Source organism: Papaver somniferum, chromosome 8 (genome assembly GCF_003573695.1).
Source record: "Papaver somniferum cultivar HN1 chromosome 8, ASM357369v1, whole genome shotgun sequence".
Taxonomy (NCBI): domain Eukaryota; kingdom Viridiplantae; phylum Streptophyta; class Magnoliopsida; order Ranunculales; family Papaveraceae; genus Papaver; species Papaver somniferum.
The window spans coordinates 23,452,130-23,476,988 of record NC_039365.1 but is presented as its reverse complement, the minus strand read 5'-3'; the positions used below and the strand labels follow the sequence as shown (position 1 = coordinate 23,476,988).

The 24,859-nt window shown below is 36.9% G+C and overlaps 2 protein-coding genes across 5 annotated transcripts; one reads left to right on the top strand and one right to left on the bottom strand.

Moving 5' to 3' along the window:
- The first annotated feature begins 2,377 nt into the window (after positions 1-2,377).
- LOC113306795 (F-box/kelch-repeat protein At1g23390-like) lies at positions 2,378-3,875 on the top strand. The gene has a single exon (XM_026555714.1). The coding sequence runs from the start codon at positions 2,412-2,414 to the stop codon at positions 3,591-3,593; it is 1,182 nt and encodes a 393-aa protein (XP_026411499.1). The 5' UTR covers positions 2,378-2,411; the 3' UTR covers positions 3,594-3,875.
- A 16,213-nt stretch (positions 3,876-20,088) lies between these two features.
- LOC113303374 lies at positions 20,089-23,268 on the bottom strand. 4 transcript variants are annotated; one of them, XM_026552404.1, is made up of 4 exons: positions 23,144-23,268; positions 22,259-22,454; positions 21,837-22,163; positions 20,432-20,978 (listed from the first exon to the last, which is right to left on the bottom strand). In XM_026552404.1, exons 2-4 carry the CDS (start codon positions 22,452-22,454, stop codon positions 20,911-20,913), a joined length of 591 nt encoding a protein of 196 aa, XP_026408189.1. In that variant the 5' UTR covers positions 23,144-23,268; the 3' UTR covers positions 20,432-20,910. The 4 variants fall into 4 exon arrangements, with proteins under 4 accessions (XP_026408191.1, XP_026408189.1, XP_026408188.1 ...); XM_026552403.1 differs by having other exon boundaries at positions 22,658-23,267; XM_026552406.1 differs by lacking the exon at positions 20,432-20,978 and adding an exon at positions 20,089-20,424 and having other exon boundaries at positions 22,259-23,267.
- Between the last annotated feature and the right edge of the window lie 1,591 nt (positions 23,269-24,859).

The window sequence follows — 24,859 nt, the reverse complement described above, 5'->3', positions numbered from 1 at the left end:
AAGTCCGGCTGGGTTATCAAGGTAACCCAGTGGTTTATTAAGGAAACCAAAAATGGTTTATTAAAGAGGCCCAATGGTTATTATGGAAACCATTAAAGATAAATACAAATCTCAAAGGAAAAAACATATATCTTTTGAAATAATTATGAATCTGGGGAAGATAGATTTTAATCTTTCAAGATATATCTAGATCTGTAAAGATAAATATAAATCTTCTTGGATAAATGCAAATCTTGACAAGATAAACATGGATCTTTCAAGATGTGTACAAATATGATGAAGATAAACATGAATCTTCCAGGATATATGCAAATATTAGAGAGATAAGTATAAATCTAAGTGGTTATCAAGATAGCTACAAATTTTATAAGATAAAGGTAGATCTTGGTGGTTATTTGAGATAACTACAAATCATAACAATCAGATTTGTTTTCTGCCTATAAATAGAGGATGTAATCTAACTCAAAAGGGACACAATCACAATTACTTAATTTTCTCCTCTAAAAAACCTGTCTAGAGCTCTCTTTGACTTAAACATCGGAGTGTGTCTTTACAGGTAACCCTCATCTTTCATGTATAATCTTGGAGAAATAATATAACGGTGGAGACTCGATCAACACACAAATTTCGAAGATTGTTGGGGCGATAAATTTTACACCAACAGATCGCACCATTGCCGTTGCTCTGAATGACCACCCATGCTCCACCTGCACTGTTCGATAGGGTAGATTGAAACTACAAAAGATTAAACTGCACTGTTCGATAGCGTAGATTGAAATTACAAAAGATTAAATATGGTGCAACTAAAATTTTGATTTTCTTTCAGCAATAAAGTTGGGAGGGTCCTGGGTACCTACCAAGATTTTCATATCCCATGGGCCCTGGCTGCTAGTTTACCCATCTTTTAAACATTACAAAAACATTTTTATTTGTTGTTATTGAAAGATGAAAATATATTAAATAACGTGCTTCGCAGATTAGAAAACCGATAGTCTCCCTTCCGAGATTACCAACTATATCATGGTTGCTGATAGTGTACCAATTTGTTGCGGAAGATACTAAAATCCACACGAGAGGAAGCATTTTTTAGTTTTTTTGTATGAGTTTTGGTGTCCTTATTTTAACTGCTGGTAATATATTTTTTGAAATCTGGAATTTATATTCTTATCATAACATATGTGTTGCATTTTCAAATAGTATCAACTTTTTTGTAATCCCAAGGGTGGTGATAGACTGACCATATATTTGTCCCAACAAATGACCCGAGTGAGATCCAACGGTGAGAAGGCTAATGGTAATGGTTTACCTTGAGTCCATTGCATATCTCAGTCGGTAATTTTTTGGGGATAAATAACTCGGTTATTCTAAAACTATTTGCGAAGTTTTTTTGGACGATATATGGATTACAAATTGTTGGTCCGTCTTATATCATCAACCTCAATTGCGTGTGAGAATTTATTTTTTTTATTTAGTACATATGGTATACAATAAGTCTAGATTGACTTCGACCATTCCACCGAAAATTCCACACACAACTTCCTTCTCTTTCCACCTCTGAATGACCACGAATGCTCCACCCGCACTGATCGATAATGTAGATTATGATTATAAAAAAAATATTTAAATATGGTGCAAACAAAATATTGATTTTCTTTTAGCAATAAAAGTTGGGAGCGTCCTGGGTACCTACCCAGACTTTCATATCCCATGGCTGCTAGTTTATTCATCTGTTTTTTATTTTTCTCAAGGCACAATTGGTCCATCACATCTGCTGTTTAAACATTACCAAAACATTTTTATATGTTGTCATTGAAAGGTGAAAATTTATTAAATAAAGTAATTCACAGACCAGAAATCCATATGAGATGAAGCAAATTAAAAAAATTCGCATGAGGTTTGGTACCCTCACCGGTAAATAAATAGGTGTACCATTTGCACGGCTGCAATACATTTCACAATAATGTATTCAGGGATAAACTAAAGTAAAGATCTTAAATTTATGCATCGAGCTTCCTTTGCCATGATAACAGCTGGATGGTTGATCTGTCTTGGACTGTATGCACCAGGTGTTTCAGGTAGACTTGTTAAGATGTTCACACTGCAATATTCCAAAAGCAATTTAAGAGTTTTCAACAGATACGGATTAAACTTGGGGAGCTTAGCATCCACGATGGGTGTGGTTTAAGCCTAAAATGACATTTATGTAATACTATACTATCATACGAGTATCTATCTAAGCTCCCAACTGACATGTGCACATTGAGCAATTAGTAGATGGGCCTTATGGCGCCAAAAATCATAAAAGATGTATCCACTCCACTGTTATCTTATCTATTCCCAAAAGTCTCATTTAAATAGAGAAGTCAGGAATTTCTTCCTATCTTCAAAATTAGAGAGACAGATAAATAAAAATGGCTACAGAAAACAGATATCGAGAGACGGCAGAGAATCAAGAAAATGGAGAAGAAACTCCATTTCATGGAGATCTTTTAGATAAAATAATTTCCCTCATACCAACAATCCATCTCGTTCCATCATTCTACGTTTCGAAATCCTGGCAGCGTGCGGTCTTTTCTTGTCTAGCCAACTCTTCACGTGCTAAACCATGGCTTATAATCAATGTCCAGAGCCGAAGAAGTCTTTCATCAACCACCACTCACGCGTACGATCCCAGCTCAAATGTTTGGATAGAAATTACAGGACCGTCAACTGTGGCCTATACGTCACCACTCCGTGCCTCTCATTCTGATACTCTTTACATGTTAAGTCCTTCGAAATTCAGTTTTTCATCTGATCTGCTTCATGAATTGTGGCTTGACGTTGTCGGACCACGAGTTTGGAGGACTGATCCAGTAGTTGCAATTGTTGGGTCGTGTATTGTGGTTGCTGGTGGTACTTGTGATTTTGAGGATGATCCACTCACTGTTGAGATATACGACACCGCTTCCCCTGGTTGGTTCACTTGTCAACCCATCCCTAATATACCGAAGGACTCTGCTGCTTCCACATGGTTATCTGTCGCGGTTTCAGACCACAAAATGTATTTGCTTGAGAAACATTCCGGTACATTTTGTTCCTTCGACACAAATACAAAGACATGGAGCGGAGCCAGTGGTTCATTTGATCTGCGCCCGGACCCAGCTATCTATTTCTCCGTTATTGGTTTTGCAGGTGGTCGTTTGATACTAGTTGGGCTCATGGGCGATCCCGAGAATGTTGAAAGTTTAAGAATTTGGGAGGTGAATTGCGATAGTTTTTACTGTGAGGAGATAGGAAAGATGCCGTGGGAGATGTTGGATACGCTTAAGAATGAGAATTCGACGCTATTGCCGATCGATATTTCTGCGGCAGAGAATTTCATTTACGTATACAGTTCGTCGGAACCGAGAAATATATTCTTTTGTGATTTGAGTGTAAGGGTATGTCAATGCCAATGGGGTAGTGTCCGATGTACGTTCTTGAATGATCGAGTTCTCATGGATAGGTTTGTTTTTACGTGCTCAAGAGTAAGTCTTGATAATCTTCGGAAGGCTTTCTGGGTAGGAAGTAAGAAATTCAATGTAGAGGTGGCTGAGACGGTGCTTATTCAGTAGCTGTTATTTTTTAATTGTATCAAGATCCTGTTGATGAAATTCACCGACAATCCATAAAATCCGAATGTAACTCAATAAACATGAGATTGTTGTGTCCTACCACGATAATTTCCGCATTGAATGATTTTCAGTTCATTGAAGCATTCAACTGCCACCAGGGAACTGAATCGCTGTTCACCTGTCCCACAGATTTTAGCATTATTGATCTGCATATCAATGATATTGGTGCTAGTGGAAGATTACATGTACTCGTTCCAAATTTGTGTGTGATTCTTGACTTAATCTACCAGCAGAGTTTAGTTTAAATATTATCAGCAGTACGACTCAATTTATGTTGATTACTGCGAGCGGCCTCACTATTAATACACGACTCAGTTCTTAACATCCGTCAGCGAAAGGAAAACAAGTACACAACTTATCTTATAGTTAACCACGTTGGAAAAAAACCAAAATACCTTTTCGCCTGGTGTGAATATCCTGGGGCTTTCCGAGTTCCTACCTGCCGTGTAGTGCATGGGCATGTCCTGTCCGTTTTAATGTTGTGGTAATATTTATTCGTGTGACCAAAAAAACCTTTTATTCCTAGAAACCCGTTTTACCAAAAGCATGTAAATATTCGCGGATCTCTATATACCTACAAGAGTGTTAAGCACGTGCGTATGCGCGTGCGCAGTCGATAGTTCCAACCCTTAGGCGATAGTTCTTTCCGTTTGAGGGCACATACAATGGCTTGTTTCCTCTCTAGTAGATTCCATAGATTAAAATGGGAAAATGAAAGACAAATGGAATAAGGGGTCGGACCAATTCCTATTCGACCATGTTATACCATAAAATTTATTTCTTCCTAAGTTTGGTCCCACGTGTTGCACAAAACATGCATGGTAAACAGTTGTAAGAACATAAGGGTAATATGGTAGTTTGCCTTCGTTTCATGTAAAATCAAAGATAAAAAGAAAATCTAGAACTTAGTCTGCTGCCTCTTTTTCTCCACTAATATTTTCCTTTTCATTTTTTAATCATATTTAGAAGAGTTAAATGTAAGGTTAAAGCTAGCACTCTCTTCGGTTTGTACAGTAATCAATCGATATATCATCATATTCCTCATTCAATTTGCTGGGTGTTGTAGTATTAAAATTTCCCATATTAACTTCAATTTTTCCTTCTTAACTAATTTTTTAATTCAAAACAGTTCGTAATTTCACTGATTCCTTCATTTCGATCAAGTATTGAAACAGATCTGTTAATGGTGTAGAAAGCGTTCCCCTCATGCAATTGAATTGATGTTAATTTACCTGTCATAAAGAAGAAATCAAACTAAGGGCAAATATGAAATATCAAAAGTTGCAGCTTCAACTACTGTTGCTAAGGGGGTTCGCTTTATATAATAGAATAGATCTTTATGTTGTCTCCTTTCTTCACCAGTACGGTTTTTTTTCGAGTAACCCTATAAATATTCGGTTCTCCCACATCGATCATGTTTGATCATGTTTTCTTTATAAAAGGGGGTTTTAATGGATAATTTCGATATTCTCCCCATAGAGATTACAGTAGATATTCTCACTCGTTTATCAAGTGAATCAGTTCTAGATTGCAAGTTAGTATCCAAAACATGGAGAATTTTATTCAATATCCATCTTTCTGTCGGATGCACTTAAATCGTCTCATTAATAATTATGCAGATTCTGATAAGTTGAGTTTCCTTGCTTTGGCTGAGAATAAAAAATTCAACTATTTTGAATATAATGAGAAGCATGAGACACCTATCAATAATATCAGAAGTTTCATATATACTTCTCCGTTGGAGTTTAATAATGCTTTTCTTGGTTCGTTTAATGGTTTGATCGGTTTTCGTATTCGACTGCTAAATTTTATATATGTAACCCCATGACTAAAGAGTATGTTATTATTCTTGAACCAAACAGAAATCACAGGCCATTATTGGTTAACTGGATTTGGTTACCTTCCTTCGACCAATGAATACAAAGTTTTCGCAACGTATAAAGAAGCCTACTCTTTTGAGGTCGTGATATATACTCTTGGTAGTGGGTAGTGGCAGTGGATGGAGAAATGTTGGAAAGCTTGATTTTGATCTTTAAAATAACAAAATAGGTGTCTTTCTGAATGGATCTCTTTACTTTATGAGCACTAATAGTGGGATGATTGTGGTCTTCGACTTGGCTGATGAAAATATTAGTGAATATATTCTTATACCTGCTTGGCGTTATTGGCCGAGTAGAATAGGGGTTTAGGTGGGATTTTGAGCTTATTGCGAATATATTCTTATACCTGCTTGGCGTTATTGGCCGAGTAGAATAGGGGTTTAGGTGGGATTTTGAGCTTATTGCGATGGGAAACTCATTTTATTACCGCACATCTTATTACATATGGTTATATAGAAAGCAGAAGGATAATCACGACACAAAAGAGCAGGAGGAACAATATCAGTGGTTGGGTTGGACTAAAGAGTTCAATCTAAGTGATAGGGAAGTATTAGATTTTACAAAGAGTGGCAATGTTCTAAGTTACAGTTCGTCTAACTATCTCAATATTTATGATCCCAAAACTTCAACCACGGAAAGACTGATGGATTTCTGTACTGAAGAATATTGCTAAGTATTCCCTCACAAGAACACGTTAAAAGAGTTGGGAGAAAAAGATACCAAAATAATGGACTCGGAGAAAATCGATGTAGGAAGCCGCGATTAGCCGATGAAGCAGTTGCAGAAAGATGAGATTCCAAGAAACATACTTATAAATGCTGGTAATATTTTCTTCGGAATTTTTTTTTTGATAGTATTTTCTTTGGAATTTAGAATTAATATTCTTATCATTATATATGTTATGGGCTGCATTTTCGAAGGGAAAAACATTTTCGCAAACCTAATGCTATTGGTAAGTTCTATATCATCAATCTCAATTGTCGTGGGGGTGCTTTTTATTTGGGGATAACATCCTTTTAGGATCTTGACCAAATTTTAATGTGAGAATGTGTTCCATACTTTAATAACTTATTTCGTTTTTCTACGTTGGAGTTAAATAAGTATATGCTGCATAAATTGTGCAAATTGAAAGCCTCCTAAGTAGAGGGAGTTAAATATGTTGATTCTTACTTTTCATTAGCTAATTTAATAATTTTATGATTCTTTAATGATCGAGTTCTCATGGATAGATTTGTTTTTACGTGCTCAAAGGTAAACCTCATAATCTTCGAAAGGCTTTCTGGGTAGGAAGTAAGAAACTCAACATAGAATTTGCCCATACAGTGTTTTTTTTTTTTTTGAGGAAAAAGGTGATATTTACAGTGGTATATACAAGGCAGCCTTATCAACCTAAACAAAACCCAAAAAACCTCAATTACATATGAATGACATCCTCCCATTGATGCGTAACCTGGCTCGTTGTAAAGCTTTTGAAGATGTCAGTTGAAGAGTTCCATAGATAAATATGGGACTTGATTGCATACTCCAATTCATCTTTATCTCTGTGCCTTCCTCCGTGTCTCCTTCTGTTTCTTTCGAGCCATAACTCCCGGCCATAATTCCCAGCCAATAGCGAAAGGAATTAAGTGCAATATTACCTTACATCTTTCTCCCAGACCAACCATTCTCCAGCTTAGTAACAAGTTTTGAAAAGTTGCTGGTAGAACCCATAAGACATTAAGAGTATCCAAAAACTTCTCCCAGATGTATCTCGATATCTCACAGTTCATAAATAGATGATCTTGAGTCTCTTCCAAATTGCCCATACAGTGCTTATTCGGTAGCTGTTATTTGTTAGCTGTATCGTAATTGTGCTGAAATCCAGCAATAAATCATAAAATCCGAATGTAACTCAGTAGTCAATAAACAGCAAAATGTTGTGTCCTACCACGAACAATCGTCGCACTGTATGATTTTCAGTTCATTTAAGAGTTCAACCACCACGGACTTATTTAAGCATAATCTTTTGTTGAATTATTGATCTACAACTGTCACTCTCCACTGCATAACAACAACATCCTTTATTATTGGTGCTACCCATCATATCACCACCCAACAATCAACCGAAGTTTCCACAGACTAGCTAATTACTGTATCAGTTAAAAGTGATTCCATGATTGAACTACTACTCTGGCTTGACAAAATTTATCAATGGAACACTTCTTGCTCGAACTGCTTTGAAAAGATACAAAGCACAAGATATCATCCCAAGTCAAAAAAAAGAAAAAAATTACTATGCAATGCAAGTGGAACTGGAAATCACATCTACTCGTCCTAAATTCTTGACTTTAAATCTACCATACTGCAGTGATTAAGTAAAATGATAGTAGTAGTATTTCATAGTCCAAAGGTACAAAAAATATGTCAACTCCTTTTTCAGGCGTCTGGTTGGACCTTCTTAATGATATTCTTATCTTAGCCCATAGGAGTAACTTACTTTGATTCTAACGATCGAGCGCCTCACAATTACATGACGACTTACCTACACCTTCCCAAGGGATCATCGTTAAAACCGGGACCAAAAAAGTCCAATTTTATAGAAACCGTTTTTTCCATCAACCCCATATATATAATACCATTCTGCATGTGTATCCTGTTTCCTTCAATAATCGGGTTTTTCCCGTAGCCTATTAATATTCGGATCTCTTTTATATACGGGTTTTGATGGATAATTTCAAGATTCTCCCCATAGAGATTGAAGTAGACAATCTCACTCGTTTAACAACTGATGTTTTAGATTGTAAATTAGTATCCAAAACATGGAAAAATCTTATTCAATATCCATCTTTCTCTAAGATGCATTTAAACCGCCTTAATCATTCCGCCGATTCGGGTAAGTTGAGCTTTCTTGCTTTGGCTGATGATGAAAAGCTCTCCTAGTGGATTTGGTTACCTTCCTTCAACCAATGAGTACAAAGCTTTCGCAATCTATAAACAGGCCTTCTCTTTTGGTATCATGATATACTAGTGGATTGCCCGTGCCATAATGGCACGAGGACGGAATGGGTGCTAGCGGTCTATCTAAAGCTGGGTTTATTTTTAAAACTATAATCTTTATTCGAGTTGTATGTAATTTTCTTTTTATATTATAGATCTATAAAATTATGCGCCAATGTAATCCACGTGTTGGCGAAGAACATAAATAATAGTCCTATCAGCTCTAAGTGTTGCATTCAATATTACAATTACCCAAGAATAGACAACGTTAATAAGCGCAATAGAATCAAATTTTGAAAACAAATTTATGATAGCACTTCTGGATACACAACATTTGTCGTTTCATGTCCAGTACTGTGATTTGGGAGTAACACATGGATCCTACCGGTTCTTTTGCATCTGGACAATGCAACATATAGTTGTACATGGCTGAATACGGGGCTCCTCAAGTCTACCCCCACGTATTTCAGCGACTGACCATGTGATACATTTATGGTCATCGCAAAGCCAACCTGATTGGGAACTGTCTCCTGGTAATTCGAATGAGAACATGCGATGATGATGGTGTTAGTGATATGCGTGGAATGAAAACCACTTCCCCATCTTTATCTCATGTTAAAATTGTTGCCACAATAACATGTTGCTCGCAGATCTCTACCCTCAACCTGATAACACAAGAAATCATGCCATTATTAAACAATCCTCGATGCAAGGATATAAATATAAACAACATGATGAGAATGGATGAGGTGAATCGACATGTGATAATATGGATAAATCACATACCTAGTACCGTTGCATAATCCACTTCTAGGAGCTAGATTACGTAACAACATAATTGGACAATTGACTTTGAGCTCTAATTTGAAAGGTGGTAATCCTGACGGATTTTGTTGGTTTAGTATTTCACTCGTATAGGTTGTACCTGTTGATGATTCACCAACAACCTTCTCTTGTTTGTCTGCTGCAAGAAAGGTGTGAGATTCACCATTTTACATCTCCAACACAATTTTATTTATTTCTGAAACCTCGTTATTCCTAGGAGACAGTACTGTTCTCTCAGTCATATATTCTGCAGTGGGCTTGCTCATTTCTTCAATTCCCGGATATATCTTTGAAATCAACTCATGTAGACCGACACATTTTGACATAGCAGATGGTAATTTAACTTTTGGCTCTGGATTTTCCCCCACCTGCAAAATGACATGAGTATATCGGAGGAGTTAATATTTCGCAAACCACAATTCAGAAACACTACTAATAGAAACAGTTGGGGTATATAATCAACTGTCAAATTTGAAGAACGATTTAAATGTCAGAAACTTGAAGCATCTGATCATCTAGCCTTGGTTTTGTAAGTCTAGCGTATGCATCAATGAAACCGCTAAACGATTTGCAAAATCCAGGTTAAAACATTCAACTAAAAACAGTCTTGCACATCATGCTTTTTACTGGTATCACATATAAAACTGGATTATCTGCCTAAAGTGTATCAGTATTCTCAGCCTTTTGGAAATTAGAAGTTGTTCACTCAAATGCTTCTATAAAGCTTGGTTTTAGGTGGATCAGTATTGATTCCGTAGTCTTTCAAGTAAACAAAACTCCGTAACATACTATTTTTCCTTGGCCTGGTCCAAATCTTCCTCCCTTAAACAAAACTCTTGTCTTACTACATTACAACTGATTGTAAACATAACTGTGCAACGACTGTTAGAATAAAAGGTAATTTTTATCATGCTTGAGATTATAGCTTTGCATATTCCCCTAAGAGATGTTACAGTCGTCAAACGAAATCCTCTCCAAGGATAAGAACATGTGACATACATTTGATTTGTTGTTCTTTACATTACAGATTTACCTAAACAATATGAAATAATGTAACAACTTTGGTGTTATTCCGACAAGCACTTTTTTATTCCCAAGGATAATGATGGGAAGAAACTCTAATTTTTCTCCTGCAGGTTTCAAAATCATATTCCTAATTAAGAACTAAGGATAATGATGGGAATAAACTTTATTTTGTCTCCTGCAGGTTTCAAAAACATATTCCTAATTAAGAAACATATATTAGGAGCATGATACATAGTGAACTACGTTCATATATTAGAGGACATACCTGAAGTAAGTACTCCGCGAATTCAACGCTATCAGGATCTTGACGCTCAAGCCGCATGTTTTGTGTGAGCTTAAGCACATTCACGTGTCTCCACAAAACAGAGCTTCTAATGAAAGCGTCTATGATTTTTTCTGTACGACCCTTTTGTACTAACGGCAAAGTTTACTTAAAGTCTCCTCCAAGCACGACGGTGATCCCTTCGAATGGTTCGTCACTTGATCTCACATCTCTTAGAGTACGATCTACCACTTCAATACAAAATCGGTGTTGCATTGCCAGCACATCCCATATGATCAACTTGGTAGCTCGAAACAATTACGCCTCGATCGAATCAAAATCGACATTACACTTGGAATCAAATTGTGGCTCGAAAGGTATCTTAAAGGTAGAATGTGTTGTCCTTCCACCAGTTAGAAGAAATGCAGAGACGCCGCAAGAAGAGACTGTTAAAACAACGTCACCCTTGCTTCTACGTGTTGCTGCCAATGTGTTGTATACAAAAGTCTTCCCCGTCCCAGCACTACCATTTAAGAAGAACATTCTACCAAGATTATTCACTACGGAATCTGTAATTATTCACTATTGAATTTATCCACATTCGAATCCACCACTGATTCTTGAATCTCAAACTGCAGTTCTCTTTGCTCCCATAGTAATCGATTTCCAACAATTCAGCTCCAGTCACCGGTATGTTGGGGCATTCCAAGATCCTTCATTTCCTTCCCTTCCTCCTGAACTATTTTCTATATAAGGTAAAGACCGTAATCAAGAACCTGCTCCTCCGTTGGATTTTCAATTCCGTTTTGTCTTTTGATCCTAAATGGTAAATCATCACATATATCTTTCCCATACCTCTCCCATAGAATTTCTGGCCGTGTAGGACTGCACTTGGTTAGTATTATACCAAACAGTTGTCGCAGATGATGCCCAATTTTGATTACGATGGATTCTTTCAAGCATATATCATATTCGCCGTCATCTTTCAATAAATTTAGTGCAATACAGGCATACTTGAAAGTTCGGTGGACCTCTTGAACGCCACTCTTCATCGTAGTTCTCAGGTGCTTGAAGGACCTAGCCCCCGCTACTACCGTAAGCAACAACCTCAGGTAATACAGTTCGCCACTGTTTGGGGTGACAAAATACATTATCCCAATTGCAAAGCCTTTCTGTCGAGGAGACCACTTCTTATCTGACAAATAGACATGATGCTTAGAATATGTTTATTTTCAGAAATATAATTCAAGTGGATACTCAAAAATATTGCAAATAAGCACACATAATGATGATCGTTTCATTAACAATTACCACAATCAGACTATAACCGTTCATCATTTCAGTAACTGATGGCAATGTAACTGAAGAAGGAAATGGATATGTAAACTGGAGACCATATCTTACCTGACCATACAAACTTCTGAGGGAAGTATTGGTTGATATATTCCTCGTCATCTGGATTTAACCTGTATTTTTCAGAAACTAAAGGTGTGAAGGAAGAGAAACTGAATAGAGCTAATACGATGCAAGATAGAGGCAACAGAGAAAACATGACGCAAAAATGAGGCAGAAAGACATAAGACGTGAAAATAAATTCATAAAATGATGTCAAATGGATCTGCTTAATGATGAAGAAAGTATAGAACTCCTATACGCAAAGCCTGGACAATTTACTAAAGGTAATTTATCATCAAAAAGCATAACTATACAAAAATCTGGTGATTGCACAATAAAAGTGTTGATCCCATGAAATGGGATAAAGAATAATACCTTTCGAACATGGTTCGAGGTGAAGCCTCAAAAAAATCGTGGTTGCGCTAATAAATATGTTTATCTGGTACGTGTACATGATTCCTACATCCCAATGCATTGAATATCTTAATAAAGGGAATTTCAAAAAGAAATCAACCCTATTAGGAATTGTCTTCCCGAGCATTGTAATGGTACAAACATCTAACCGCCAACCATATACCAATGGAAGAAAGACATAAGTCGTGAAAATATGCATTAGAAAGACAAATTTGAAACTAACTTGTTGTAGTCAAAATACCCCATCAGAGTGGCTACTACATTTTCTTCCTTTTCCTGAATTACTTCGACTGGATCATCTGGATCGTAAATAACTCACTGCTTGCCCGGAAGATGTACCGCTAGCCACTGTACTTTGGGCTTTTCTTTGTGTATACGGTTTCTATGTAATCTCCAAGATTCCTCGGGTGCTCCAATATACCTTGCATTCAGATATTGAAGAATCTCGTAGGGGCCACCACTAGCAACCATAATCGTCAAGTCATATCCCTTGCAGATATACTTGTGTATATACTTCACGGCAAGGACGCTGGAGTAGACCTCAACATTGATATGGCAGTCAAAATCCTGCTAAGATGTGGATTATAAGGGACCACATCCATATTAGTGTATGACTGGTTACGATAATGGAAAACCCGGCCATCATCGCGTAGGCGATACACTGGATACCCATCCTCACTAATTGAAGTTGACTCTGCATATTGTTTCAGATAGTTTTTGGTGCACCTGCCTCCATCCATGCAACTTTCACTCGGTTTCCTAACACCACACGGTCCATGAACCATGCATCTCTGTATAGTTTGAAAAAGTTCTGGACCCTTTTTTTTCATCTGGGAATTCGGAACATACCATCTTATCCACTTGCTCCGGGGTGTGTATTTTATCTGCCTTGTCCAGAAAAATCAACATGTGCATATGCGGCAACCCCCTCTTTTGAAACTGTATTGTGTAAACATATCCAACCACCCTGCCAAACACTTTATTATCTTCTATTTCTTTTATTAGCGCCTTATGTTTGAGCTCAAACCCCCTAGCCACCAAATCAGGCCTATTGTGTGGTTGTTGGTTTTCTAACAGAGCACTTGTAATTTCTTCCCAGCGCGGATTTGCTGTCATGATGAGGAATATATATCTGGATAATGGTTGTACCTTAGCAAGAAACTAAATTTTTTATTAGCAATTTTTAACATTCCATTTCCATTCTGATTTGATGAAATAACAACAATGATCCATAAGTCTCAAACACACAACAAAAATGCAGATACATTAAAAACCAACTCAATATGGTCTCATTAAAGCAATACTAAGGCCAAAACATTAGACGGATATTGCGCAAGAAAATTCTACAGCCAAATTCCCATATCAACTACTTGTTATAGACATGATAAGAATTTGGAGCCATTTTCTCGACCAAGTTACCAACTAATAAACAATTAAGTAAACAACTGGCTCATAATGCACACACAAAAACGAACCAAGTTATGAAATGAAACTACTTTCTGCAATGACTAACTGATTACTTGATTAGAACTCGAACAACTTCTAATATGTGAGGTTTGTCGTGCATATATGTGCCTAGAGTAGAACAGAACCAATCCACAAAATCAGATTATCCCTACTGAGATGTAACTAATTGTGATTGGCTATTATTACTCACTGAAGTTCATCTAGTTAACAGTGATCTCTGTCCGTCAATTATGACATTTTACTTGGTTCTCACTTTTCAGATAATATTGAAGATCAACTTATAAATAAAACTAAGTTTAAAGGCATCGAATTCAGAGAATTAACAAACAACAAAAGGGATTCTACCTGGTGATGGCCATTGAGTCTTGATATATCTCGTACATGTGCCGAGTACCGCCTATGAATGTGGAAGGAAGTATGACTGGTTGACCACGTTCCGCCGCTTTGTTGCCAGAAACCCCAAGGTCAGCAAGCCCTTTATAGTTCTGAACTCGCAACTTGGTTTGATTTTTCCAGATCCACCGAAGGCGATTCTGTTCAGCTTCTTACCAAGCATCGACTATAAATTCCTGAAAGAGCATACCCGCTCTTAGTATCGTCGAATACTCACCTCGCCTCTGAAACAATATTTAGTTGTAATATTCAATTTACGTGAGCCGTGTATCTGTAGTCTTATCTAGATCGACATCCAGTGTACCATCCCAATTCACCATATGGGAACAAAAGAACATAATGCAGAGGAAAATATGCTGGATGACACTCATTGATTCTTTGTAAATCACGACTTCCTTTCATATGAAGTACTATGTCACGCGGTCCAGAATTGATGGTTTGTCCATCTTCAAGAAATATAACGGCTATCTAATCTGATGTGGGTAGGTTACAACGTCTCGGATCTGACCCTTTTTCGAATTGGAGAGAAACATGGACATCATTTCCCCTCTGCTCATTGCTTTTTAATAATTCAAAAGCCTGACTGTATTTCTTCACGAAGGGATCGTTGGAAGATAGAACTTGTTGTATGATCTCAAGCACCGTAATGTTTAACCTTGGGTTTAGCTCAAGGTGTTTTGATACTGCAACCTTAGGATCGTAAATGTACAGCTGTGAGTATGTGCCGCTTTGCGGATTTTCAGGTAAGAGTATCCCGGTTATATGCCTTAGCTGACCATGAATAGTAAACAACGGTGGGCATGGTTCAAAGATCGAGTTCAGTCCAAGTTCCGAAGTGATACATTTATAGGGGAATAGTAGCATGCCAAAGCAAATGAGTGAGTGAATAACATCAAAACAAACTATATACATTTTTATCTCATATTAAGACTACAGATACACGGCTCACGTAAATTGAATATTACAACTAAATATTGTTTCAGAGGCGAGGTGAGTATTCGACGATACTAAGAGCGGGTATGCTCTTTCAGGAATTTATAGTCGATGCTTGGTAAGCAGCTGAACAGAATCGCCTTCGGTGGATCTGGAAAAATCAAACCAAGTTGCGAGTTCAGAACTATAAAGGGCTTGCTGACCTTGGGGTTTCTGGCAACAAAGCGGCGGAACGTGGTCAACCAGTCAGACTTCCTTCCACATTCATAGGCGGTACTCGTCACATGTACGAGATATATCAAGACTCAATGGCCATCACCAGGTAGAATCCCTTTTGTTGTTTGTTAATTCTCTGAATTCGATGCCTTTAAACTTAGTTTTATTTATAAGTTGATCTTCAATATTATCTGAAAAGTGAGAACCAAGTAAAATGTCATAATTGACGGACAGAGATCACTGTTAATTAGATGAACTTCGGTGAGTAATAATAGCCATTCATAATTAGTTATATCTCAGTAGGGATGATCTTATTTTGTGGATTGTTCTGTTCTACTCCAGGCACATAAATGCACGACAAACCTCACATATTAGAAGTTGTTTGAGTTCTAATAAAGTAATCAGTTAGTCATGGCAGAAAGTAGATTCATTTCATAACTTGGTTCGATTTTGTGTGTGCATTCTTAGCCAGTTGTTTATTTAATTGTTTATTAGTTGGTAACTTGGTCGAGAAAATGGCTCCAAATTCTTATCATGTCTATAACAAGTAGTTGATATGGGAATTTGGTTGTAGAATTTTCTTGCGCAATATCCGTCTAATGTTTTGGCCTTAGTATTGCTTTAGTGAGACCATATTGAGTTGGTTTTTAATGTATCTGCATTTTTGTTGTGTTCTTGAGACTTATGGATCATTGTTGTTATTTCATCAAATCAGAATAGAAATGGAATGTTAAAAATTGCTAATAAAAAAATCAGTTTCTTGCTAAGGTACAACCATTATCCAGATATATTCCTCATCATGACAGCAAATCCGCGCTGGGAAGAAATTACAAGTGATCTGTTAGAAAACCAACAACCACACAATAGGCCTGATTTGGTGGCTAAGGGGTTTGAGCTCAAACATAAGGCGCTAATAAAAGAAATAGAAGATAAGAAAGTGTTTGGCAGGGTGGTTGGATATGTTTACACAATACAGTTTCAAAAGAGGGGTTTTCCGCATATGCACATGTTGATTTTTCTGGACAAGGAAGATAAAATACACACCCCGGAGCAAGTGGATAAGATGGTATGTTCCGAATTCCCAGATGAAAAAAAGGATCCAGAACTTTTTCAAACTATATAGAGATGCATGGTTGATGGACCGTGTGGTGCTATGAAACCGAGTGCAAGTTGCATGGATGGTGGCAGGTGCACCAAAAAATATTCGAAACAATATGCAGAGTCAACTTCAATTAGTGAGGATGGGTATCCAGTGTATCTCCGACGCGATGATGGCCGGGTTTTCCATTATCGCAACCAGTCATACACTAATATGGATGTGGTCCCTTATAATCCACAACTTAGCAGGATGTTTGACTGCCATATCAATGTCGAGGTCTGCTCCAACGTCCTTGCCGTGAAGTATATACACAAGTATATCTATAAGGGATATGACTTGACGATTATGGTTGCTGGTGGTGGCCCCTACGAGATTCTTCAATATCTGAATGCAAGGTATATTGGAGCACCCGAGGCAGCTTGGAGATTACTTGGAAACCGTCTACACAAAGAGAAGCCCAAGGTACAGCGGCTAGCGATACATCTTCCCGGCAAGCAGCGAGTTATTTACGATCCTGATGATCCAGTCGAAGTAATTCAGGACAAGGCAGAAAATGTAGTAACCACTCTGATGGGGTATTTTGACTACAACAGGTTAGTTTCAAATTTGTCTTTCTAATGCATATTTTCACGACTTATGTCTTTCTTCCTTTGTTATATGGTTGGTGATTAGATGTTTGTACCATTACAATGCTCGGGAAGACAATTCCTAATAGGGTGGATTTCTTTTTGAAAATCCCTTTATTAAGCTCTTCAATGCATTGGGATTTAGGAATCATGTACACGTACCAGATAAACATATTTATTAGCGCAACCACGATTTTTTTGAGGCTTCACCTTGAACCATGTTCGAAGGGTATTATTCTTTATTCCATTTCATGAGATCAACATTTTTATTGTGTAATCACCAGATTTTTGTACAATTATGTTTTTTGATGATAAATTACCTTTAGTAAATTTTCCAGGCTTTGCGTATAGGAGTTTTATACTTTCTTCATCATTAAGCAGATCCATTTAACATCATTTTATGAATTTATTTTCACGTCTTATGTCTTTCTACCTCATTTTTGCATCATGTTTTCTCTGTTGCCTCTATCTTGCATCGTATTAGCTCTGTTCAGTTTCTCTTCTTTCACAACTTTAGTTTCTGAAAAATACAGGTTAAATCCAGAAGACGACGCATATATCCACCAAGACTTCCCTCAGAAGTTTTTATGGTCAGGTAAGATATGGTCTTCAGCTTACATATCCATTTCCTTCTTCAGTTACATTGCTATCAGTTACTGAAATGATGAACGGTTATAGTCTGATTGTGGTAATTGTTAATGAAACGATCATCATTACATGTGCTTATTTGCATGTTTTTGAGTATCCACTTGAATTATATTTCTGAAAATAAACATGTTCTGAGCATCATGTCATTTTGTCAGATAAGAAGTGGTCTCCTCGACAGAAAGGCTTTGCAATTGGGAGAATGTATTTTTTCACCCCAAACAGTGGCGAACTGTATTACTTGAGGTTGTTGCTTACGGTAGTAGCGGGGGCTAGGTCCTTCAAGCACCTGAGAACTACGATGAAGAGTGGTGTTCAAGAGGTCCACCGAACTTTCAAGTCTGCCTGTATTGCATTAAATTTGTTGGAAGATGACGGAGAATGTGATAAATGCTTGAAAGAATCCGTCGTAATCAAAATTGGGCATCAGCTGCGACAACTGTTTGGTATAATACTAACCAAGTGCAGTCCTACACGGCCAGAATTTCTATGGGAGAGGTATGGGAAAGATATATGTGATGATTTACCATTTAGGGTCAAAAGACAAAACAGAATTGAAAATCCAACGGAGGAGCAGGTTCTTGATTACGGTCTTTACCTCATGGAGAAAATAGTTCAGGAGGAAGGGAAGAAAATGAAGGATATTGGAATGCCCAAACATACCGGTGACTGGAGCCGAATTGTTGGAAATCGATTACTATGGGAGAAAAGAGAACTGCAGTTTGAGATTCAAGAATCGGTGGTGGATTCGAATGTGGATAAACTCAATAGTGAATAATTACAGATTATTCAAGAATGCATTTGAAACAATTACAGATTCCATAGTGAATAATATTGGTAGAACGTTCTTCTTAAATGGTAGTGCTGGGACAGGGAAGACTTTTGTGTACAACACATTGGTAGCAACACGTAGAAGCAAGGGTGACGTTGTTTTAACAGTCTCTTCTTGCGGCGTCTCTGCATTGCTTCTAACTGGTGGAAGGACATCACATTCTACCTTTAAGATACCTTTCGATCCACAATTTGATTCCAAGTGTATTGTCGATTTTGATTTGATCGAGGCGGAATTGTTTCGAGCTACCAAGTTGATTATATGGGATGAGGAGGCAATGCAACACCGATTTTGTATTGAAGCGGTAGATCGTACTCTAAGGGATGTGAGATCAAGTGACGAACCATTCGGAGGGATCACCGTCGTGCTTGGAGGAGACTTTAGCAAAATTTACCGGTAGTACAAAAGGGTCGTAGAGAACAAATCATAGACGCTTCGATTAGAAGATCTGTTTTGTGGAGAGACGTGAATGTTCTTAAGCTCACACAAAACATGCGGCTTGAGAGTCAAGGTCCTGATAGCATTGCATTCACGGAGTACTTTTTTTTTTGATCGGTAAAGAATTTGGTGCTAGCGAGATTCGCGAAGTACTTACTTCAGGTATGTCTTCTAATATATGAAACGTAATTCACTATGTAGCGTGCTCCTAATATATGTTTCTTAGGAATATGTTTTTGAAACCTGCAGGAGAAAAAATAGAGTTTCTTCCCATCATTATCCTTAGTTCTTAATTAGGAATATGTTTTTGAAACCTACAGGAGAAAAATTAGAGTTGTCTTCCCATCATTATTCTTAGGAATAAAAAAGTGCCTGTCGCAATAACACCACAGTTGGTACATTATTTCATATTGTTTAGGGAAATGTATAATGTAGAGAACAACAACTCAAATGTATGTCACATGTTCTTATCCTTGGAGAGGATTTCGTTTGATGACTGTAACATCTCTTAGGGAATATGCAAAGTTATAATCTCAAGCATGATAAAAATTATCTTTTATTCTAATAGTCGTTGCAAAGTTCTGTTTACAATCAGTTGTAATGTAGTAAGCCAAGAGTTTTGTTTAAGGGAGGAATATTTGGACCAGGCCAAGGGAAAATAGTATGTTACGGAGTTTTGTTTACTTGAAAGACTACGGAATCAATACTGATCCACATGCAACCAAGCTTTATAGAAGCATTTGAGTGAACACCCTCTAATTTCCAATAGGCGGAGAATACTGATACACTTCAGGCAGATAATCCAGTTTTATGTGTGATACTAGTAACAAGCATGATTTGCAAGACTGTTTGTAGTTTAATGTTTTAACCTGGATTTTGCAAATCGGTTAGCGGTTTCTTTGATGCATGTGCTAGACTTAAGATGATCAGATGCTTCAAGTTTCTGACATTTAAATCGTGTTTCAAATTTGACAGTTGATTATATACCCCAAGTGTTTCTATTAGTAGTGTTTCTGAATTGTGGTTTGAGAAATATTAACTCCTCCGATATACTCATGTCATTTTGCAGGTGGGGGAAAATCCAGAGCCAAAAGTTAACTTACCATCTGCTATGTCAAAATATGCCGGTCTACATGAGTTGATTTCAAAGATATATCCGGGAATTGAAGAAATGAGCAAGCCCACTGCAGAATATATGACTGAAAAAACAATAGTGTCTCCTAGGAATGACGAGGTTTCAAAAATAAATAAAATTGTGTTGGAGATGTACAATGGTGAATCTCACACCTTTCTCGCAGCAGACAAACAAAAGCAGGTTTCTGGTGAATCATCAACAGTTACAACCTATACGAGTGAAACATTAAACCAACAAAATCCGTCAGGATTACCACCTTTCATGTTAGAACTCAAAGTCGGTTGTCCAATTATGTTGTTACGTAATCTAGCTCCTAGAAGTGGACTATGCAACGGTACTAGGTATGTGCTTTATCCAGATTATCACATGTCGATTCAGCACATCCATTTTCATCGTGTTGTTTATATTTAGATCCTTGCATCGAGGATTGTGTAATAGTGGCATGATTTGTTGTGTTATCAGGTTGAGGGTAGAGATCTGCGAGTAACATGTTATTGTAGCAACAATTTTAACAGGAGATAAAGCTGGGGAAGTGGTTTTCATTCCACGCATATCACTAACACCATCATCATCGCATGTTCTCATTTGATTGACCAGGAGACAGTTCCCAATCAGGTTGGCTTATGCGATGACCATAAATAAATCTCAGGGTCAGTCACTGAAATACGTGGGGGTAGACTTGAGTAGCCCCGTATTCAACCATGGACAACTCTATGTTGCACTGTCCAGATGCACAAGAGCCGGTAAGATCCATGTGTTACTCCTAAAGCACAAAAATGGACATGAAAAGATAAATGTTGTGTATCCAGAAGTGTTATCATAAATTTGTTTTCAAAATTTGATTCTATTGCTCTTATTAACGGTGTCTATTCTTGGCTAATTGTAATGCTGAATGCAACACTTGGAGATGGACAGGACTATTATTTATGTTCTTCGCCAACATGTGGATTACATTGGCGCATAATTTTATAGATAAATAATAGATAAATAATATAAAAAGAAACTTACATACAGCACGAGTAAAGATTATAGTTTTAAAAATAAACCCAGCTTCAGATAGATCCCTAGCACCCCTTCTGTCCCCGTGCCATTATGGCACGGGCAATCCACTAATTAGAAAAAAGAAAAGAAAAATAGTCTATGTATTGCTTGGGCTGTTACTTTTATTTCCTTACAACAAATATTGGTAAGTTATGTTCAAAGCAAACGTAACTTACAACAAATATGATTGTGTTTATTAGGGACAGTTGAACAAAATAATAACATATTACAACCTGCAGACTGCAATGTCTAACGGGTTGCCAAATTATAGTCGCTAATGGTACTATAATATTGGTTCATACTACGATGGTTTAGACTCACTGATCTCAAATGAAAATGACATGGACATAACAATTCAAATATGATGTTTCTTATAACAAATATTGGTAAGTTCTTGAATATATTTTCAGTTAAGAATCATAATGTAACAGCACCTCGGTGAGTCAGGATTTCTATGGTCAGTTACATAATCTCTCGAGTCTCAACTAATCCATCACTGCTATTACTTTTATATCATGGATGCAAGCAAACAGTAAACTAACATAAAAACATCAACATAAAAGAAATATTAAAAACTTACCACTACTTGGACCGGCTGTGTGCTCATTGTTAGTTCCCTCACCCACTCTTGTTCTTCGTATTTCATAAGCCCTTCGGCATTGTTCAAGGATCAGCTGTTTGTCATTTCCAGTCACTAAACTTCTTCTTTCTTTCATTGCCGAACGGGCTTTTTCAAGGAACTGATGCTTTTCATTTTCAGTCATAGAACTTCTACTTTCTCTCATTGCAATACGATACTTCTCTAATTGAAGCTCTCTCCGCTGCAGCTCAATTCTAGGGCTACGGCGAGGAATGAAACGTGATTCTGCTTTATGCTCTCCAGCTAAATCAGAAACTGGTAAACCTGCTGCACATGTAAAAAATCAGTATTCTCTTGTTCACACCATCACCACAAACTTATGAGGTGTAGAAATGTTGTATTGTCGTCATCTACAGCATTACCTTGATTGCTTGTCTCTGCTGTGTTTCCACATCCAATCTTTGCTTTCCTAATGAGATAAGCATTATGGCGTTTTTCACGAAGCGTTTGTTTTTCGACTTCGGTCACCGAATCCCGTTTTTCACGGCTCCGCTGTAACTCAACATCTCTTTGTTGCTGAGATTGTCTTGCAATAATTCTTGGACTTCGTCTAGCCATCTACAAAGCAAAAGGTGAACTAAATCTGTCAAACTAAATCTGTCACGAACAGGTGCACAGAGATTTTGAATAAAAAAAATCAATTAACAATATTTTCTTAGGCAATTTGCACAAACAGGTAATGCTGACAAAGTTAATCTTTGGTAGAGTTTACATGAACTCTGAAATGCACAACTGTATACAATTGTGATTCAGAATGTAACCTGTTTGGATCAAGGCTACTTGTTTGGTTAAGATTGTTCTTTTCTTTTCACTTGCACAGAAAAAAAAACTGTAATCATCCGAATTATTACCCTAACATTTTCAACATAGACAACCAAATCAAACCTAAAATTGGAAAATCAAAATGAACAAAAAATAATAACAATTACCAAAACATAAAATTACACGATCAGACATAAAATATAAAACTCGAAAAATGGTTGCTAATTCTTATCTCAAATTGTTCTTCTGAAGGTTAGAGAATTTTTTTTGGGGATTTCATCAAAATCCTAATTCCCTCACAAATCAAAAGTAATTCAATCAATTACACTAAGGGAGGGGTTGAAGTTTCTATATAAGGTAATCAATGGGAAGTTATTCAATAAATTCACCAAATTTTCGAATTTAGGGTTACAGGTTAGATGATGATTGAATATTCAATCAAATCAAAACCGTGTACTCTAAATTCGAAACTGAGTTGTGCTTACTCGAAATATACAGTGAGAAATATATCTATATATATGAAGAAAGAAGAGATTTCGATGGGGAAGAACGAATGAGAAGAGATAGAAAATTTCGATTGAGAAGGAAAGAAAAGAAAAGAGAAGAATGAGTAGAGATCGAACTTCTGAAAGGGAAAAAACAGAGGTGCTATATTTGTCCTTCATTACTTTTACTAACGTACCCTTCTTCTCTGTACGTTATTACGATTTCCCATGAACAAAATGAAAATAACGGAAGGGTATATGTGGAAAGTAGAAAACGACCATCAAAGTTTCTGTCACTAACACCAAACAAATCATTTTCTTTTATATTATAGATGGATACTCTTGGTAGTGATGGTGGATGGAGAAATGTTGGAAAGTTTTATTTTGATCTTTACAACAACAAAACAGGCGTTTTTATGAATGGGGGTCTTTATTTTATGAGCACTAATAGTGGGATGATTGTGGTCTTCGACTTGGCTGATGAAAACATTTGTGAACATATTCCAATACCTGCTGCGCGTCATTGGATAAGTAGATTACACGTTGAGCTATATTACTCAGGGCGGTTCATTTTATTACCGCACATCTTATGACATATGGCTATTTAAAAAGAGAATGATAATCATGACACAAAAGAGCAGGAGGAACAACACCAGTCGTTAGGTTGGACTAAAGAGTTCAATCTAAGTGAAAAGGAAGTATTAGGTTTTACAAAGACTGACCGTGTTTTAAGTTACGATTCATCCAACTACCTCAATATATACGATCCAAAAACTACAACCACGGAAATGCTGATGGATTTCGGTGCTGAACAATATTGTCAAGTATTCCCGCCCAAGAACACGTTGGTTTCATTGAAAGAATTGGGACAAAAAGATGCTAAAATAATGGAGTTGGAAAGAATTGTGGATGCGAAGCTGCGATTAGCCGATGAAGCAGTTGTAGAAGAATGAGTTTTCCGAGAAACATACTTATGAATTTGGTAATATCTTATCATATCATATGTTATGTATTTGAGCTGCATTTTCAAAGGGAATAACATTTTCGCAAAAGATAAACAAGAAAATCTAATTACAGTTCAAAGGTAGGAACTTGATCAATGGAAGCTTTCATGGCCTTGTAAATAGTTCTCTGAAGTATATACCTCTGTGTGGGTCTTCTTCTCTCTTCTGTACCAGATATGACATGATGCTTTCTACCTCTGTTTTTTTTTTTTTTTTGCTAGTACATACATTTGCACTGTTTTTGTCTTTCAGTTCTTGTTTCATCCTTTTCAATTGTCTTTCCAAATAGGTAATAAATTAAGCGGTACGTCCTGGTATCTTCTTCAGCAAAACACCCTGAACGAACGCTCTCCTGATTAGCGATCTCCGCCTTTGCATTAATTCTAAACACCATAAACCAGTTTAGTTAATGACAAAATTTGTAGCAAAAAGAAGATATTTCAATTCACTTATTCAACAAAATGAGTTTTTAACTAAGAACAAGAAAATGATTTTTTAACTAAGAACAATCGAGTAGTACCTTGTATTTATTTTATTTTTGCTCGGCTGAGTACCTTATATTTATTATAGCTCGTTTTACACCTTATATTTATTATAGCTCGTTTTATTTTGTTGATAAAGTCTCGCGGAATGGAATTCCTTCTGATCATCATAATCCAGGATAACTCACTCGAAAAAGGGAAACCTTATATCGCGCGTTCATTCTCCTTGT

Coding starts and splice junctions, on each gene's coding strand:
- LOC113303374 (XM_026552404.1), bottom strand. CDS start 22,454: ATGGCTAGACGAAGTCCAAGAATTATTGCAAGACAATCTCAGCAACAA. Junction 22,164..22,258: donor AGCAGAGACAAGCAATCAAG/GTAATGCTGTAG, acceptor TTACATGTGCAG/CAGGTTTACCAGTTTCTGAT. Junction 20,979..21,836: donor CACAGCCGGTCCAAGTAGTG/GTAAGTTTTTAA, acceptor TTTGTGCTTTAG/GAGTAACACATGGATCTTAC.
- LOC113306795 (XM_026555714.1), top strand. CDS start 2,412: ATGGCTACAGAAAACAGATATCGAGAGACGGCAGAGAATCAAGAAAAT.